Here is an 18,951-nt window from a genome sequence, read left to right on the forward strand (position 1 = left end):
TCCGTACTGCCTTTTATGAATCACAATTTGTCGGAAAAAATTGGTAAATAAAATAAAAAAAGCTACTGTCAATGTACATGAAAGAATGCGTCAAACGATGTGAGACTAAAATTTGGATGCACCGATGACAAAGAACAAACCTTTAGTCGCCGCAGGTGAGACCGCTACGACCTGCAACGGGCTGGGTGGACGCTCCCGGGCGCCCCCATATCTGGCACATTTTTGGGCTGGATATGACGTTGCCGGTCAGCTCGGGCATTGGATGCCCGTTTAAGACGCCCATCTGAGTCAATTTTGTTTGATCGGTCGGTGACCGGGCAGACCGCTGGATGTTTAAGACAGATTTAGGGTGCCCAGCTATTGATGCTCTAATTATTATCTAGAACGCCAAAACTTGGCCATGGCCCATCACCAAGCGTGATCTCCGTGCAGGCCGCAAAGATATCCCTGGCACTCCGTGAAACGGAAAGGGTGTACCAACCCATGGCTGAGCCATTTTGATGGAAAAAGGGGTGTACCAACCCATGGCTGAGCCATTTTGAGGCAATGAAGCGGGAGAGGAAATACATCACCTTAGAGGATCTTTAGCTGATCTCACATAAGCGGGAACAAATTTTTTTTACTCCCTTATCAGATTTGGTACTTCAATTAGATCCGGTTTAGTGGGGTAAACTAGAAATTTTACTCCGTTGTAAGTATAGCTTTTTAGGGGTCGGCTAGAGGTTCTTACCGTCTGCGTTGTTGTAGCTATTCTGGCACGTTTGCTGCAACTCGTGAACGAGCCCATATGGATTCACAAGGAAATAAAACATTGCACAGCGACAGACTTCGAAATTTGTTCAGTCTGAAAAGTTGTCACACAAAAGACTACTACATTATTCAGATTTCGTAGTACTTGCCAGACTACTACAGCAACATGATGTCTACAACCTCTGACTATATACACGACCAGGCTCCGAAAAGTAACCAACTCAGCGATCAAACAAGCAAGCCCCCTGCAAAGAATTTTGAATTTTATGTCACTACGGCATCACTGCGGAAAAACTGAGAAGAGCATGGGCAACATCTGCACATACCTGGCGACTCATTTGCTGTCTTCATCACTAGAAGAAGTCTGAAAAAGCGAGAGCGCGATCAAGGGGCCTAGAACCGGTGGCAAAGGAGGCGGACGGCTGAATGCGACGAGGGGCTCGACATTTTCATCCTTTGGGAGGGCAGATTCAGTAGGGCTGATCTCCTTCTCATGCTTCTTGGGAGTAGTAATCGTCATCAACCCTGTTCAACAGAAGGTGAAGAAGTAAGGCACCGAGCTGGTTCTTCAAACTCTCAAGCAAAGCAAATTGAGGGTGGATCTTGACTTACTCGCAAGTCCATTGCCAGGTTTGATTTGTCTGGTTGCAGTTTCCACTAGAGACCTCGCACTCCCCCTCATGGAATTCGTGCGCTCGCTGCCTGCAATCTCTACTCAAAGAACAGATTCATGGGAGTAAGCATGCAACAAGTGATATGTTTGGTATACGGTCAATTATACAGAAAGGGTCATGCAGAAAGAACAAATAACCTTGCACAGAAATTCAGATAGCAACAAGAAACGGGCCAAGCTGGCGACGAACAACAAAATCTTGGAGGCATCAACAAAACCATGAACTAGCACACCCCTTCCTAAAATTCCTTATCACACCGTCCCTTCATATATTTTCCTCAGTCTCATTTCCATGCGCATATATGCATATCAGTTGCGTCTCAAATGAACAATCAATCAAGAACAAAAACAAGAGAAATCTGAGGTACTAACAAATTAATCCCCCGCGCGAGAGTTGCAGCTTAGATACCGGACCTACAACTAGGAGAGCACTGATGTGAATCGTGAGGGATCGGGAAGCCATACCTCGATCTCGTTGCGCAGGAGAGTCGTATGAAATGATGATGGCGTGCCCTTGATCTGGGTTATGGAGGATAGGCGAAACATCTGGAAATTTCTCGGGGGAGACCAGAGTCATCTTTTCGCTGGCAGACCATATGGGCCAGACTTATCTGAATGGAAGAGCCCGATCCCTCGTTTAAAATAAGTCTGGCCCATATCATACTGAAATAAGTCTTACCGGCCCGTCAAACTCTAGCACTTATCATAGGCCAGTTGCACTGATCTGTGTTTATAAATTAATCCAAGCATTCGAAAAAATGTTAAACAAGTATTTGAAAAATATTAACGAAGCATTTAAAATCTGCTTAATGTATATAGAAAAATGTTGACCATGTATTCACAAAATGCTAAAGTTATTTTTTGACAAGTGTTAAATGCCTATAGATAAAACTGTTGACCATCTAATAAAAATGTAAACTTGTATTTAAAAAATGCTAATCAAGCATTTACAAAAATGTTAAATGTTTATAGAAAAAAATTCTACCATGTATTCAACAAATGTTAATCTAGTATTCAAAGAATGTTAATCAAGGATTTAGAAAAAGGTAAAAAATGTATATAGAAAAAGTATTGACCGTGTATTAAAAAATGTTAATCTAGCATTTGAAAAATGTTAATCAACCATTTAAAAAAATATTAAATATGTATAGAAAAATTTTGAAGATGTATTTAAAAAAAATTTAACTTGTATTGAAAAAATGTGAATCAAGAATTTAAAAAATGTAAAAATGTTTATAAAAACAATGTTGACCATGTATTAAAAATGTTAATTTGGTATTTGAAAAATATTAATCAATCATTTGGAAAATATTAAATGCATATTGAAAAAAAGTTGACCATGTACTCAGTAAATGTCAATATTGTATTTGAGAAAACATTAAACATGTATTAGATATATGCCAAAATGTTTATAGAACAACAATGAATACCTAAAGGAGAACAAAAGAAAACAAATGAAACACGAGGAAAAAACAAAAAAAACAAAGAAAAAAACTAGAGAAAAACGAAAAAGAAACAGAAAACCAACGAAAAGCAAAGAAAATAAAATAGAACAATAAAAATAGTGAAAACCAGTGAAAAAGCAAGAAAACCCCCCAGAAAACCAGTGAAAACCCGACTCTTTTTCTTTTACAAGGGTGTGACCAACTAATTAAACACGAACCAGATGTTGACCCTGTGGCTAGCAGTGCAACAACCCTTTTCCTCTAGTGTATTTCGTTTAGTGTGAATGGGCCGGCCCATAACTCTAGATGCTTCAGCGAGATTGAAGGAAGTCTCTCCATAAGCGAGATAGTCTTTGCGCTTGTAGTGAGACCTAGGGAACCCTCGCATCAAGGCAGTTCGAGATGGGGCGGGCCCAGGTGCGCTGAGGCCACATCCTCGTTTTTCTGTTTTTCTGTTTTTTTTTTTAATTTATTTACTGTTTTTATTTGTTTTTCTAGTTTTGTTTACACTTCCGGAAATTCTGAACATATATATTACAAAATATACTTAACATTATGTTTAAAAAAATGTTTAATGTGTATAAAACAATATTGGCCATGTATATTAAAAATGTATACAAAAATACAATGTGTGAAAAAACTTGATCATGTATTAAAAAAATGTTAATCAAGCTTTTGATAAAATGTTGAACAAGAATGTGAAAACTGTTAATCAAGCATCTCAAAAATGTTCACCATCTATTAAAAAAAATGTTAAACTTGAATTTAAAAAATGTTAAACATGTATAAAAATTGTTGGCCATGTATTCAGAAAATGTTAAACTTATATTTGAAAATGTTAAATGTGCATAGAAAAATGTTGACCGTGTATTAAAAAATGTTTAACTTGTATTTGGAAAATATTAAATGTGTATAGAGAAAATGTTGACCATGTATTAAAAAATATTAATCTGGTATTTGAAAATTGTTAATCAAGCATTTAAAAGATGTTAACATGTATTAAAAAAAGGTATTTGATACATACGAAATATATGCATAGAAAAAAAAAATCAAGAGAAAACAAAGAAACCCGATGAAAAGGAGAAAGAAAGAAAGAAAACCGAAGAAGAAAGAAAAGAAAAACTCAATGAAAACCGAGAAATAAATAAAGAGAACCAAAGAAAAACAACGGAAAAAGAAAGAAAAGAAAAACGAGTGACAACAGAGATAACCCCATGACGGCTTTGTTTGCCCATAAGTTATTAGGCCAACAACGATTAAACGGCCAAACAACCAATTAATCAGGGCCTGATAGGCCAATTAATCGGCCTAACAAGTTAACACGACGTATATGTGATATTTGATTCAGTCACCCTACGAGTGGCGATTAACTGGCATGTAAACTAATTAATAGGACGAATTCTTGAACAATGCTTATCTAACTTGGAAGTTTTTCCTTTGTTTTATAGATTCGTTTATTTAAAACGTTTTATCTTTTGAACAGTATATTTAAATACTGAATGTTTTCACCGTTTACACTGTTGGATTTCTCACATCTAGGTCTTTGAAACTGAATTCCATGTTAATAAAAAACAAAAAACAAGGGAAAACTGATACCCGAAAAAACGACTACCAAGAGGAAAATTTAGAAAAATTAAAAAAAAAACTTGAACCAAAAAAATGGAAGAAACAAACGAGGTGAGAAGCATGGTTGTGGGTTTCACCAATGTTTTTGGAAGTACAAGCTCTGCTTTTCCCATTTTCAGGGAAACATAGGTTGTGCTTCTCTTTCTTCCGAAAAGGATTAAATCTATTGTAAAAGTTCACTAGAGCAAAGCATCTCTAAGATGATAAAATTGACATTGAGATTCTGAGACCACTGAACGACCTTTATTGTCGTCAGAACGAGCTACCAACGCGTTGTTGTGGCCTCTCCCCTATGGGAGCCGGTTTGACCTTATCGATGACAACATGGAAGTCTTCGTGCATGTGCCATTAAGGACTGGCACCTTGGAACTGCAATTGCTGCCGTCGAACCTTTGCATAGATCTGAAGTATCTGACACCAAATCTCACCACATGACGAGAAACCTAACCTAACTGCCCTAGGAAGATGGTAGGAATCTATGCTAGAGCTCCGTCGACTATGTCCATACGGACGAACTCGAGGATGATCGGAGCCTGAAAGACAAACTCAAAGAAGAAGCGTCGCTATCCGCCCGAGCGCCACACATGCGAGGGCTAAAAAGCCTAGCCTAAGGCCAACTCCACCGCGCGACCCCAAACGGACGTCTGTTTTGTCTGGATTCTGTCCGTTTGAGTAGCGATTTGGGGTCGTGTTCGTGCGTGTCCTGGGATGCGGTGGCCGTGCGCCCAGCGCGCGGCCGCATCCATTTGCCCCATCCTGTCTGCGTCTATTTAAAAAACCAGTAGCAACGTTTCAAATGACAAGCACTAGTTCATGCCAGCGGCCCCGGTTCATCACGCCGGCAACAGAGCCAGCGGCCTACATGCCCATCGCCGGCATCAGCCAGCGGCCGGCAACACAGCCAGCCTCCAAAATGATTAGTTGTCCTCGCCGGCAACACAGCCGGCCACCAAAATGAATGTTTTCTCGCCGGCACACAGCCAGCGGCCCAGCGGGCGGGCGGCACCCATGCCAGCCTCCAAAAAGAACGGCCACGACCGATCGGACGACCTAGTTCAGGCCTTCGGCTTCGAGCATCTCCTTCTGCTTGGCCTCGAACCAGGCACTCGTCTTGTCGCTCATCTTCGACAAGTCCACGCTCATGATCGCAAGGGCCACCTCCTTCGCTTTGGTGGCGGCGGCCGTGGCCTCGATGTCGAGCTGCCTCTGCCTGGCCTTGATGTTGTCGGCCTCGATGTCGAGCTGCCTTTGCCGGGCCGCCTCCTTCATGTCGATCTTCCTCCTCTTGGCCGCCTCGTCCATCTCAAGCTTCTTTGTTTGAAGGTCTAGGTATTGCTTCATTTGGTCCTCCTTGCTTTGCCGCTTCTTCTCGTCCCTCACATCCTTTTGGGACATCATGCCATGCAAAGTGTCATGCAATGCCATGGATGAGGCATCACGTATGTCATCAACCTTGGAGTTGGTCTTGCCCCTCGGCCTCTTCAAGGCCTCGCCATCTCCACCTCCGGCGTACTTGGCCGTCTTTAGTCCTCTCTTCCTTTGTAGTTCACGGTATTGGTCCTTGAACTTAGGGCAATTGTTGATAATCGTCCAACAATGCGTAAGAGTGAATGGCTTGTCATTGTGCCGGGCCTTGAATGCCTCCAAAGATTGAAATGCCTAAATCACATGATCAACAACAAGTGAACATGCAAACATATACATGGCCGAAGTGTCATGGCCGTAGTAAGGAAAGGGCTAGGAAGAGGAGAGCATACCATGTCCCCAACGCCGAGACCACTCACGGGTCGTGCTTCAACGCTCTCTAATGCGGCGCAATACTTTTTGCACTCTTGTTGGATGAACAACCATCTATTTTGAATCGAGCCGATGCCACGATTGCTTGTAAATTGGTAGGGCTCAAACATCTTCCTTTCATGGAATGTTTTGTGGACTCTCGTCCAAAAAACAATGCCCTTTTGTTGCGCGTCGGTCCTCGGATCTTGGCTAATCTCCATCCAAGCTTGGCAAATCAACTTGTCCTCATCTTGTGTGTATGAACCCGTGCGAATGCTCTTCCTCTTATTTTGTGCTTCCGCTCTTTGGGTGAGCTCGTCAATGAACAATGGCTCGCCACTAATATCAACGTCATTGCCTTCTTCTTCATCACCTTCGACATAGATGTCATCGTCTTCATGCCACAAGTCACCATGGTCATAGTCAGCACGGTCGTCGGCCTCTTCATCGTGCACATACTCGGCGTGGCCATCCTGACTTTGGGTCTCCTCGGGGTCGTAGGCACGGCCATGCCCACTCTCGAAGATCACGTCCTCCATGTACTGGCTGTAGAAGGGGTCGTCGACCGTTGGCGTTGGGGTTGGCATTCCGTCAAACAAGACGCGGGGGGCCGGCATGGTGCCCATGAACAGTGCCCGTGCCTGCTTTCTTTGCATCTTGATGGACGGCCGCCCGCCCCTGTTGGACCCAGGCCTGACGTTGAGGTCGATGACGGTCGCGGGGCATGGTGTGGACGGTGCGAACAAGCCCACTTCCGGCGACGCACAGAAACGGGTCTGGCCATCGTGCCTTGGCGGAGGAAAGCCGGGCGACATGGGCGCGGCGCGCGACGTCGGTGACTGGCAGTGCGTAGGCCGGGCGACCGACGAGCCTGTGCTTGCTGGGCCGACGGCCGCTGCAGGGAACCCGTCCGGACGGCCCATACTGACAAGCATGAGGATGGCATGCGCTTTGTTGACGAGGTCCTCCTTCTCATCGGTAGCGGCCTTGCGCCGCGCGGCCTCCAGCTCCTCACGTTGTGCGGCGAACTTGGCCGCGGCGGCATTGACCTTGATGGCCGCTCTCCGTTCCCTCCTCTTCGCCGATTTCGCGTCCAACTTGGCGATCTCCTCCAACGTGCACTTCGACCGCGGCTTCCTTGGCGCCTTCTTCTTCACCTTTTTGGGCGGGTCGACGGCCAGGCCGCCGGAACTTGGCGGGGCGTCGGCCATGGCCGGGGGAGAGAGGGGCGGCGGGAGGGACGTGGAAGGGTTTGGGGGAAATGGCAGCAAATGGGCGTGGGTGGGTTTTGGTTTCTCCCATCGACAGGCGGGCCAGGGGAGGACAAGCATACGAGCGGAGGTGAAAGTTTGCGCCGCTTGTCGAGCGGAGGTGTGTAGGATCGAAAGTATGTCTAGAGGGGGGTGATTAGACTACTTGACCAAATAAAAACTTAACCTTTTCCCAATTTTAGTTCTTGGCAGATTTTAGCTATTGTAGGACAAGTCAAGCAATCATCACACAATTCAAGCAAGCATGCAAAGAGTATATTGGCAGCGGAAAGTAAAGCATGCAACTTGCAAGAATGTAAAGGGAAGGGTTTGGAGAATTCAAACGCAATTGGAGACACGGATGTTTTTCCCGTGGTTCGGATAGGTGGTGCTATCCTACATCCACGTTGATGGAGACTTCAACCCACGAAGGGTAATGGTTGCGCGAGTCCACGGAGGGCTCCACCCACGAAGGGTAATGGTTGCGCGAGTCCACGGAGGGCTCCACCCACGAAGGGTCCACGAAGAAGCAACCTTGTCTATCCCACCATGGCCATCGCCCACGAAGGACTTGCCTCACTAGCGGTATATCTTCACGAAGTAGGCGATCTCCTTGCCCTTACAAACTCCTTGGTTCAACTCCACAATCTTGTCGGAGGCTCCCAAGTGACACCTAGCCAATCTAGGAGACACCACTCTCCAAGAAGTAACAAATGGTGTGTTGATGATGAACTCCTTGCTCTTGTGCTTCAGATGATAGTCTCCCCAACACTCAACTCTCTCTCATAGGATTTGGATTTTGTGGAAAGAAGATTTGAGTGGAAAGCAACTTGGGGAAGGCTAGAGATCAAGATTCATATGGTAGGAATGGAATATCTTGGTCTCAACACATGAGTAGGTGGTTCTCTCTCAGAACATATGAGTTGGAATTGTGTATGTGTTCTGATGGCTCTCTCCACGAATGAAGAGGAGGTGGAGGGGTATATATAGCCTCCACACAAAATCCAACCGTTACACACAGTTTTCCAATCTCGGTGGGACCGAATCAACAAACTCGGTCGGACCGAAAAGGTAAACCTAGTGGCCGTTAGAGATTTTCGGTGGGACTGACATGCAACTCGGTAGGACCGATATGGTTAGGGTTTGGGCATAACGTAATCTCGGTGAGACCGATTACAAAAACTCGGTGAGACCGAGTTTGGTAATAAGCTAACCAGAGAGTTGGTCAGGTAAACTCGGTGGGACCGATTTGCTCTTTCGGTGAGACCGAAAAGTTACAAAAAGGAAACAGAGAGTTTATACTGCAATCTCGGTGGGACCAATTCGCTCTTTCGGTGAGACCGAAAAGTTACGAAAGGGAAACAGAGAGTTTGCAATCCCATCTCGGTGAGACCAAGATCCCTATCGGTAGAACCGAATTGCTAGGTTTTGGCAGTGGCTTATGACAAGTGAAACTCGGTGGCGCCGGATAGAAAGAATCGGTAGGACCGAGTTTGGCTTAGGGTTTAGGTCATATGTGGATATGGGAAAGTAGTTGAGGGTTTTGGAGCGTATCACTAAGCACATGAAGCAAGAGGCTCATTAAGCAACACCTCATCCCTCCTTGATAGTATTGGCTTTTCCTAAAGACTCAATGTGATCTTGGATCACTAAAATATATAAAATGAAGAGTCTTGAGCTTTTGAGCTTGAGCCAATCCTTTGTCCTTAGCATTTTGAGGGTTCCACTTTCACATCCATGCCATGCCAATCATTGAGCTTTCCTGAAATAGTCATCTTGGAATAGCATTAGCTCAATGAGCTATATGTTGTTATGAATTACCAAAACCACCTAGGGATAGTTGCACTTTCAATCTCCCCCTTTTTGGTAATTGATGACAACATATAGATCAAAGCTTCGACAAATGATAATAAGCATGAAATATATCGTCGCTTTGAGAAGTATGTGACAAGGAAGAGCTCCCCCTAAATTTGTGCATATTTAAAATTTGCTTTGGACTGCAAATGCACAAAGAGTTAGAGTCATGGGTTACTCTTCCATGTCACATACATCTTGGTGGAGCGCTTAAAATGATAAGAATGAAATACATGCACTCATCACCAAGAATAGTGAATTATCACATAAGATAGATAAGATGATAATATTAAGCAAACATTAAGTGTAGCTTATGATCAAACACATGATCATCAATGTCTCACGAGCAATGACATAGTATCTCACACAAAAGCAAACAAGGTTCGAAAAACCACCAAATAAAACAAGAGAGAATAAAAGCAACACTCTCTCTCTCGAAGCCTATGATCTATACATTTTCTCCCCCTTTGGCAACAAGTTACCAAAAAGTTCCTAGAAAATGCATAGTGCTAAGTCGACACTCAGGCTTGATCTTCAGGTGGTGGTGGAGTCCGGAGCACTCCAAGGACGAAGCCTTCTGTAGACGTGGTCGGAGTCGAGGCTGAAGTGGACGCTGGAGCTGGTGGAACTGAGGCTATAGCTGGTGCAGACGTGGTGGCTCTGGGGTCAGCAACTGGCACTGCAGACGACCTCGGACCTCGTGGCACTCTGGCAAAGGCATCAGTTGTAGTCTTGCCTCTCCTCTCCTGCATGTCATCCTGGAGCTGCTCCACTGCAGTCTAAATCTCTGTCACTTTGACATCCAAGTCATAGAACTTTTGTTCCATGATCCTCTCTAAGCTTGCCTGGTTCTGAGTTAGGGTGGCTAGTCCTTGCTCAATCCGCAGGGTGGATGCAATCAAGTAACCAAGCTGCTCTTGTTTGGTTTTCAGGAAATATTCAGATGCCTCCTCTTGAGTAGGCATCTTGGCAGCTTTCTCCTTCCTCGCCTTCTCCTTCTTGGCTTGTGCTTGGGCAGATGATGGCTCATTCTCAGTCATGACCACTTGATTATCTTCAAAGTCTGGACGGATGGGCAGGTGTTCCTTGTCCAATAAGTATATGTCCGTGCCCATCTTAGAGTTGATGAGCTCCTGAATCTGTGGGGCCTATCCACAGCTCCTCTTCTGGTCTGCTACTGTCCTCTTGATTGTTTCAATCATAAGGCTCGTGACTTTGAATTTCTGTGGCACGTCAAAGATATGAAGCAAGTTGATCGCGTGGCCCCAGATCATCTTGTGATCTCCAGACTTGGGCAATAGGGTGTGCCTAAGAATCTAGTTGATGGTTGGCAGCCCTGACAGAAGATAGTGTACTGAGCCAAACTTGAACGTATCAAGTGCTTCATTTGGAATCTCCTTGTACATGTTTGACATTGAGTTGTGGTCCATCTTCTTCTTGGCATAAATGTCCAAATCATCGTCATGCTCTTCTGGGGCATTAATCAGCTGAGCCCATTCAGCAACTGTAGACTGGTACCTCGTACCCTCTGACATCCATACAATCCTGCCATCTGGATAGAAATGGGCTGTGGAGTAGAACTGCATGATGAGTTCCTCGTTCCACTTTGTGAGCTTATGCCCAACAAAGTCCTCTACTCCACATGCCTTGAAGCTGTCCTGCACTCCAGGGTAGTACTCTTCGTTGTCCTTGATGTATTGCCAATCAACCCATCTCATATCACAGACAATTGGCTTCTTGTCTAGCAGCACTGTCTCATAAAAGTCTTGCTGCTCCTTGGTGTGAAACCTGTAGTCAACTGCAGTCCTTCTCCTTGAAGCATACGGGTCTACTTCTTTCCACTTCCGGAGCCCTGAATCTCTCCTGAGTTTCATATCCTCAGCCACAGGATGAGCATCGTTGTGGTCTGGGATCTTGGGCTTGAGCTTTCTAAGAACATTCTCTTCTTTTTCTGTAGCCTCAGGCACTGGGGCCTTGTTCTTCCCAGTAGCTGGGATGCTTCTTGTGTTCCTCTTTGGCTTTGGCTTTGGAGCTGGCTTGGCCTTGGAAGCAGCTGCCCCTGTTCTTATGGCATCACCCATCAGCTTGGGTGCCTTAGGTAATGGTGCAGCTACCTCTTCTTCTTCCTCCTCATCTTCCATGATGGAAGCCTTGCCAAGCACTTTGGCTACAGTTTTCTTCACCCTTTCTTTCCTCTTCTTGCCTTCAGCAGCAACTGGCTCAATGGGAGTGGGATTCTCAGTTGAAGCTCTGGCCTTTGACATAGGCTGCCTGCCTGCTGGCCTTTTGATCTTCATCCCTGGTTTTATGCCCTGTGCTGGCTCAACTCTCTTGGAAGTTGCTTCCTCTTCTGCCACATAATCCTCATCTTCTGAGTGTGAGGTTCTATTCTTTCTCTGTCATGTGGCAGCTTTAGGCAGATTGCTAGGGGTGCTCCTGCTGCCATCATCTAAGGAACTTGAGGGACTAGTGCCCTCACTCATCTGCACTTGCTGCTCTGACAAGTTCTGGCTATCACTTTGGTCTGACATGATGCAAACTCTGACTGCTGACCCTGTGAATAGGTTGTAGATGAGATAGAGTGGATAAGCATCACAAAATGCAGAGATTTTTGCAAAAGAATAATTCAAAAACTTAGTTTTAGTTTCCCACTGAAAGCATCTCGGATCTACCGATTTCTAAACTCGGTGATACCGAAGCAGTTTTGGCGCCTAAACTAGTGAACTCGGTCAGACCGAGTCACAGTTCGGTGGCACGGAGACTGCTAGGGTTTCACAGAGTTCCAAAATCGGTCACACCGATAAGTAATTCTCGGTCAGACCGAGTCTCACTTGTGCAATGGCATAAGCCAAATCGGTGGGACCGAGTTTTTCAACTCGGTGGGTCCGAGATGGTTTCGACGGAAACCTAATCCTAAAATTTTCGAATTAAACCTAATCTACGAGTTCATTGACTGGATAGAAGTTTAACAAACGTGGCAAGAATCATGATGATCACAATGTGCTAAGAATCGGATTGGGGAATAGCACAAAGATCGAGTCCATACCCTAGTTCGGCGGAGACTCGCTACGGCGGCAACGGTGGGGTTGAATTTCCGTTAACGGCGACGGAGACCAGCGACTGGAGGCGGTTGGCGGCGAGGAGACGATCCGGAGACCAAGTTGGCAGAGCAGGCTATCGCGCGGGCGAAGGGGTTCGGAGAAATTTCCAAATTTTTGCCCGTGACTATATATAGCCCGACCCTGTCGGTGTGACCGAGTGGAACAACTCGGTGGCACCGAGATGCAAAATTGTATACAGTTGTTGCAACTCGGTGTGACCGAATGGTTCAAATCGGTTGCACCGAGATCGAAAACCTAGATCAACTTAACGATCTCGGTAGGACCGAAAGTAGGGTATCGGTCAGACGAGAAGCATAAAGAGGTTTTGGAAGTTTAAGTCTTTGACGAATCGGGGACTCCGAGCGCTCCTCACACAGAGTGGTTCGAATCTGACTTGATCAAATTTTGTGATGTAGCATGAATAGAGTTTGAGACGAGAAAAGCATAGATAGCTAGAGGAGGTTCTTAGGCATTCTTGTCCATCCACTTGGCAAAAGGAAATAAAACCAAACAATCAAAACAACAAGTGGATGTCCTTGAATGAGTAAAATATGCAACCAACATGCTCACACAATAAGATGGCAATTGAAATATGTGACAAGGCATGCACAACCAATTCTAGCATCTATCAAGCAATTTGCGATGACAAGGTCATCTATATATGAGTATATTGGCTTAGGAGTCAAGTGAGAACACTTGATCATAGGTCATACTCATCGTTTAAGCTCAAGTGGGGTTACCACTTTTACATAAAGCATTGTTGTATTCACATCTTTAGAGTTGCTTTAGCTCAAGTCTTAGAGTAAAGCTCCCCCTAGATGTGATATCCCCCCTTAGAGGGATGAACTAACCTCGGGTTTTGTTGATGATGACTTCATGTAGATGTTGAAGATGTGGATGCTCAATGTTGATGTAGATCACTTGGAGCTATCCATTTGAGTGAATTGCACTTTCAATACCTACATGGGTTAGTCCCACAAGGAACAAACAAGGATATCCATAGACATAGAGTGATGCACACACAAGATGATGTCCATGAAAACTTTTAGGTTACCTTGTTCCTTGTCTTACCAACAAGAGGGTTTGTGACTCCTTGAACTAGTGCAAGATGTGGAAGTTGATTGCACTTGTTCTTGCCAAAATGATAAGAGTGAAGTATGTTGGCGGAGTCACCCTCAAGAACTCTCTAGTTCTTCTTCTTTTGGATCCACACCATCTTGATGGGAATCCTTGGAGTTGTAGTCGTACTTGATGAAGTGGAACTTGAAGTAGTCTTGGGAATCCACTTGACTAAGGTCTTAGGAGCTTCTTCCAATGCATCAATTTCCTCTTGAAGCTTGTCCTTGCCTTTTTGCTTGTAGTCTTGTGGTGGAAGATCATCTTGAGCTTGTGTCCCCTTGAAAGAAGTATCATACTTCTCTTGTTGAGGAACAAACTTTGTCTTGGGGTATTGATCTTCTTCCCACTCAACTCCATTGGCATTGAACTTTCGTTCAAAACCAACACCTTGATTCTTCCGTGCATTCCTTGCTTGCGCACAATTTCCTCGAATTGCTTACTCCCGGCAAGGCTTTTGTACACTCCTTTCTCTATAATTCCCTTCAATAAGCTATTTTCTTGCTCAAGTGTAACTTGGCTAAGAGAATCATTAGTGGAATCAAGAGAACTACTAGAAGCAACAATATTGGATTTAGCATGATCATTGTTACTGCTAGAGGAAGAATCTTTCTTCTTCTTGTTACTAGACTTGACTTGAGGCATGTAAGTGGATAAGAGTAAACGCTTGGCAATGTAAGAAGAACTTTTCTTGCGGAGATCATCATTGATTGCTTTTAAGAACTCATGCTCTTGCTCAAGATTGAGCTTTTCAAAGCGTAATTTCTCATGAGCTCTTAAAAGTTCTCGATGATCTTCGAAGATAGTTTCATGAGCTAACTTAAGAGTGTTTAGTTCTTTAGTTAGAGCCTCAATCTTCTCCTTATCATTGTCACTCGTTTTATCTTGATTAGCATGATTAATTGACGTTTCATCATAGTATTCATCACTAGAGTTGTCAACAAGCAAATCATCACCTAACAAGTCATCTTCATCACTATTGAAATCAACATACTCGGGGTGTGTTACCTTAGGACCTTTGGCCATGAAGCATCTTCCAATTCCTTCATTTGGTGAGTCAAATATGTCGTAGGAGTTGGTTGACACAAGTGCTAGACCGGCAACACCTTCATCTTGAGTATCTTCGGAGTCGGAGTGATAACTTCTCTCTGAGTGGCTGTCGGAGTCGGAGCCGGATACCCATTCACCAACATGAGCTTGATGTCTTCGTTTTGTGTAGCTCCTTGATGATTTTTCCTTCCTTTCCGAATCCTTGCTTCTCCGTGAGTATCTTCGTTCATAACAATCATCTCTACTCCTTCTCTCTCTTGGTGGTGATTCTTTGCTTCTTCTTTTTGGAGAATCTTCTCTTCTCTTGTAGGGAGCCGTACACTCATTGGAATAGTGTCCGGGTCTTCCACAACTGTAGCAGTTTCGCTCTCGACTAGAAGATCTTTTGTCATTGTAGGACCTTGACTTGAAGCTTCTATCTTTGCTTCTACTCTTGTAGAACTTGTTGAAGTTCTTCACCATTAAGCTCAATTCTTCATTGAAGTTTTGTTTCTCACTTGATGATGTAGGGGCTTCACATGATGCTTTGTAGGCACCACTTGATTTGTTGTGAAGTTCCTCTTTATCCTTAAGTGACATCTCATGAGCAACAATTCTTCCAATCACCTCCGTTGGCTTGAGATCTTTGTAATTGGGCATCATTTGGATCAATGTGCACACAGTATCATATTTTCCATCCAAGGCTCTTAGAATCTTCTTGATGATGAATCTATCGGTCATCTCTTCACTTCCTAAGCCGGCAATCTCATTTGTGATGAGAGCAAGCCTAGAGTACATTTCAACGACACCTTCACCATCCTTCATTTTGAACTTGTCAAGTTGACTTTGAAGCACATCCAACTTGGATTCCTTGACGGAGTCGGTACCTTTGTGCATATCAATCAAAGTGTCCCAAATTTCCTTTGCATTCTCAAGACGGCTGATTTTGTTGAATTCTTCGGGGCACAATCCGTTGAAGAGAATATCACAAGCTTGACCATTGTATTGCAACATCTTCAACTCATCCGCGGTAGCTTCACGGTTTGGTTCTTTCCCATCAAAGAAGTCACCTTGCAAACCAACACACACAATAGCCCAAACGGCGGGGTTATGTCCAAGAATATGCATTTTCATTTTATGCTTCCAACTAGCAAAATTAGTACCATCAAAGTAAGGACCTCTACGGTGATAATTTCCCTCGCTAGACGCCATACTCTCCTAGGTTGTGAAACCAAGTCTATGACCACCAAAAGCTACGGAGATCAAAGAAAATGGAGACCAAAGCTCTGATACCACTTGTAGGATCGAAAGTATGTCTAGAGGGGGGGTGATTAGACTACTTGACCAAATAAAAACTTAACCTTTTCCCAATTTTAGTTCTTGGCAGATTTTAGCTATTGTAGGACAAGTCAAGCAATCATCACACAATTCAAGCAAGCATGCAAAGAGTATATTGGCAGCGGAAAGTAAAGCATGCAACTTGCAAGAATGTAAAGGGAAGGGTTTGGAGAATTCAAACGCAATTGGAGACATGGATGTTTTTCCCGTGGTTCGGATAGGTGGTGCTATCCTACATCCACGTTGATGGAGACTTCAACCCACGAAGGGTAACGGTTGCGCGAGTCCATGGAGGGCTCCACCCACGAAGGGTAATGGTTGCGCGAGTCCACGGAGGGCTCCACCCACGAAGTGTCCACGAAGAAGCAACCACCCACGAAGGGTCCACGAAGAAGCAACCTTGTCTATCCCACCATGGCCATCGCCCACGAAGGACTTGCCTCACTAGCGGTATATCTTCACGAAGTAGGCGATCTCCTTGCCCTTACAAACTCCTTGGTTCAACTCCACAATCTTGTCGGAGGCTCCCAAGTGACACCTAGCCAATCTAGGAGACACCACTCTCCAAGAAGTAACAAATGGTGTGTTGATGATGAACTCCTTGCTCTTGTGCTTCAGATGATAGTCTCCCCAACACTCAACTCTCTCTCATAGGATTTGGATTTTGTGGAAAGAAGATTTGAGTGGAAAGCAACTTGGGGAAGGCTAGAGATCAAGATTCATATGGTAGGAATGGAATATCTTGGTCTCAACACATGAGTAGGTGGTTCTCTCTCAGAACATATGAGTTGGAATTGTGTATGTGTTCTGATGGCTCTCTCCACGAATGAAGAGGAGGTGGAGGGGTATATATAGCCTCCACACAAAATCCAACCGTTACACACAGTTTTCCAATCTCGGTGGGACCGAATCAACAAACTCGGTCGGACCGAAAAGGTAAACCTAGTGACCGTTAGAGATTTTCGGTGGGACTGACATGCAACTCGGTAGGACCGATATGGTTAGGGTTTGGGCATAACGTAATCTCGGTGAGACCGATTACACAAACTCGGTGAGACCGAGTTTGGTAATAAGCTAACCAGAGAGTTGGTCAGCTAAACTCGGTGGGACCGATTTGCTCTTTCGGTGAGACCGAAAAGTTACAAAAAGGAAATAGAGAGTTTATACTGCAATCTCGGTGGGACCAATTCGCTCTTTCGGTGAGACCGAAAAGTTACGAAAGGGAAACAGAGAGTTTGCAATCCCATCTCGGTGAGACCAAGATCCCTATCGGTAGAACCGAATTGCTAGGTTTTGGCAGTGGCTTATGACAAGTGAAACTCGGTGGCGCCGGATAGAAAGAATCGGTAGGACCGAGTTTGGCTTAGGGTTTAGGTCATATGTGGATATGGGAAAGTAGTTGAGGGTTTTGGAGCATATCACTAGGCACATGAAGCAAGAGGCTCATTAAGCAACACCTCATCCCTCCTTGATAGTATTGGCTTTTCCTAAAGACTCAATGTGATCTTGGATCACTAAAATATATAAAATGAAGAGTCTTGAGCTTTTGAGCTTGAGCCAATCCTTTGTCCTTAGCATTTTGAGGGTTCCACTTTCACATCCATGCCATGCCAATCATTGAGCTTTCCTGAAATAGTCATCTTGGAATAGCATTAGCTCAGTGAGCTATATGTTGTTATGAATTACCAAAACCACCTAGGGATAGTTGCACTTTCAAGGTGAAAGTTTGCGGAGGACAAGCATACGAGGGGAGGACAAGCATACGACAGGCGGCCCAAGTTTGCGCCGCTTTGTGGAACGGAATCATAATGTTGATGTGCATCTTTTTCGTGTAGAGCTTATTTCGAATTGAATCGTCATTGTATAGACTAGAAGCAATTATGTAAAGGTGATTAAGAAAGATTTTTTTTGAGACAAAAGTGATTAATTAAGGAAGATGAGTGGTACATAAAAGGTGCAAACACCACATACGAGCCAGTTTGTTTGTTGCATCTCTAGGGCCCGGTTGGGCTATATGCACTCGTCACTCGATGTCGTTGTACATGGTACTCCCTTCATCTTGAATTATTTTTACATCCATTTGTGCGACAAATAATTCAGGATGGATGGAGTACATCCTCACAAATCCACATTATACACGACACTAGTACCTTTTTTTCTAGACTACACATATATGCGATACTACTTTGATCAGCTATTAACAACCCTTTTCTTCCACTCAGAAATATGTTCCCAATCTAGCTCATTTGCCGCACTCATCAAGGTTATCGATCCATCTCATCATCTGTTGCTCACATTTTTGATGATCAGGAGTTACTAACGAACCCAGTGAAGTGTTGTGCTGCACTCCATCAAGTCCATCTTGCGGTTTCGCGGGAGCTTAGGAGATAAGGGTTAGTGTTAAACATGTAACACATGCGGTGGTGTATAAACCGCATGATAGATTGTATAGGCTGTTAGTTAGGCTGTTGAGATTGAGTCTTGGATATCAATCCACGCCGTGATGTAAATCCTCTCTGTAACAACCAGGCTTCGACCCTTTATATTAACATGCAATGCGTCCTTGCTAGGCATACGCTTAACCTATCTTCACATGGTATACAAAGCCTACCTTTTCCATCGCATCTAGATGTCGAGCTCCTCCTCGTCCATCGCCATGGCCGCGCCCTCCGTCGCCTCTCTGGGTCACACCATCACGGAGAAACTGACCCGAGAGAACTTCCTGGTGTGGAAGGCACAGGTCCTCCCTCACATCAAGGGGGCGGGGCTCATGGGCTACCTGGACGGCTCGATCAAGGAGCCCGCAACTGTGATCACCTCGGAGAAGGACGTCTCCAACAAGAAGGAGATCACGACCTCGCCGAATCCCGAGCATGCTGTGTGGGTTACCCAAGATCCGCAGATTCTCACGTTTTTGATCTCATCACTTTCCCGTGAGGTTCTATTGCAGGTCAGCTCCCACACCACCGCCGCTTCGATCTGGAACGCCATGC

At 44.6% G+C, this 18,951-nt stretch overlaps 1 protein-coding gene across 1 annotated transcript; it reads right to left on the bottom strand.

The window, feature by feature from the left end:
* Window positions 1–804: 804 nt before the first annotated feature.
* On the bottom strand, window positions 805–2,052 carry LOC125528799 (uncharacterized). Its single transcript, XM_048693235.2, has 4 exons — window positions 1,889–2,052; window positions 1,363–1,461; window positions 1,077–1,275; window positions 805–995 (listed from the first exon to the last, which is right to left on the bottom strand). The coding sequence occupies exons 1-3, from the start codon at window positions 1,998–2,000 to the stop codon at window positions 1,085–1,087; spliced, it is 402 nt and encodes a 133-aa protein (XP_048549192.1). The 5' UTR covers window positions 2,001–2,052; the 3' UTR covers window positions 805–995; window positions 1,077–1,084.
* Between the last annotated feature and the right edge of the window lie 16,899 nt (window positions 2,053–18,951).

Source organism: Triticum urartu, chromosome 2A (genome assembly GCF_056163025.1).
Source record: "Triticum urartu cultivar PI428250 chromosome 2A, HENAU_Tu73, whole genome shotgun sequence".
In the NCBI taxonomy this organism is placed as follows: domain Eukaryota; kingdom Viridiplantae; phylum Streptophyta; class Magnoliopsida; order Poales; family Poaceae; genus Triticum; species Triticum urartu.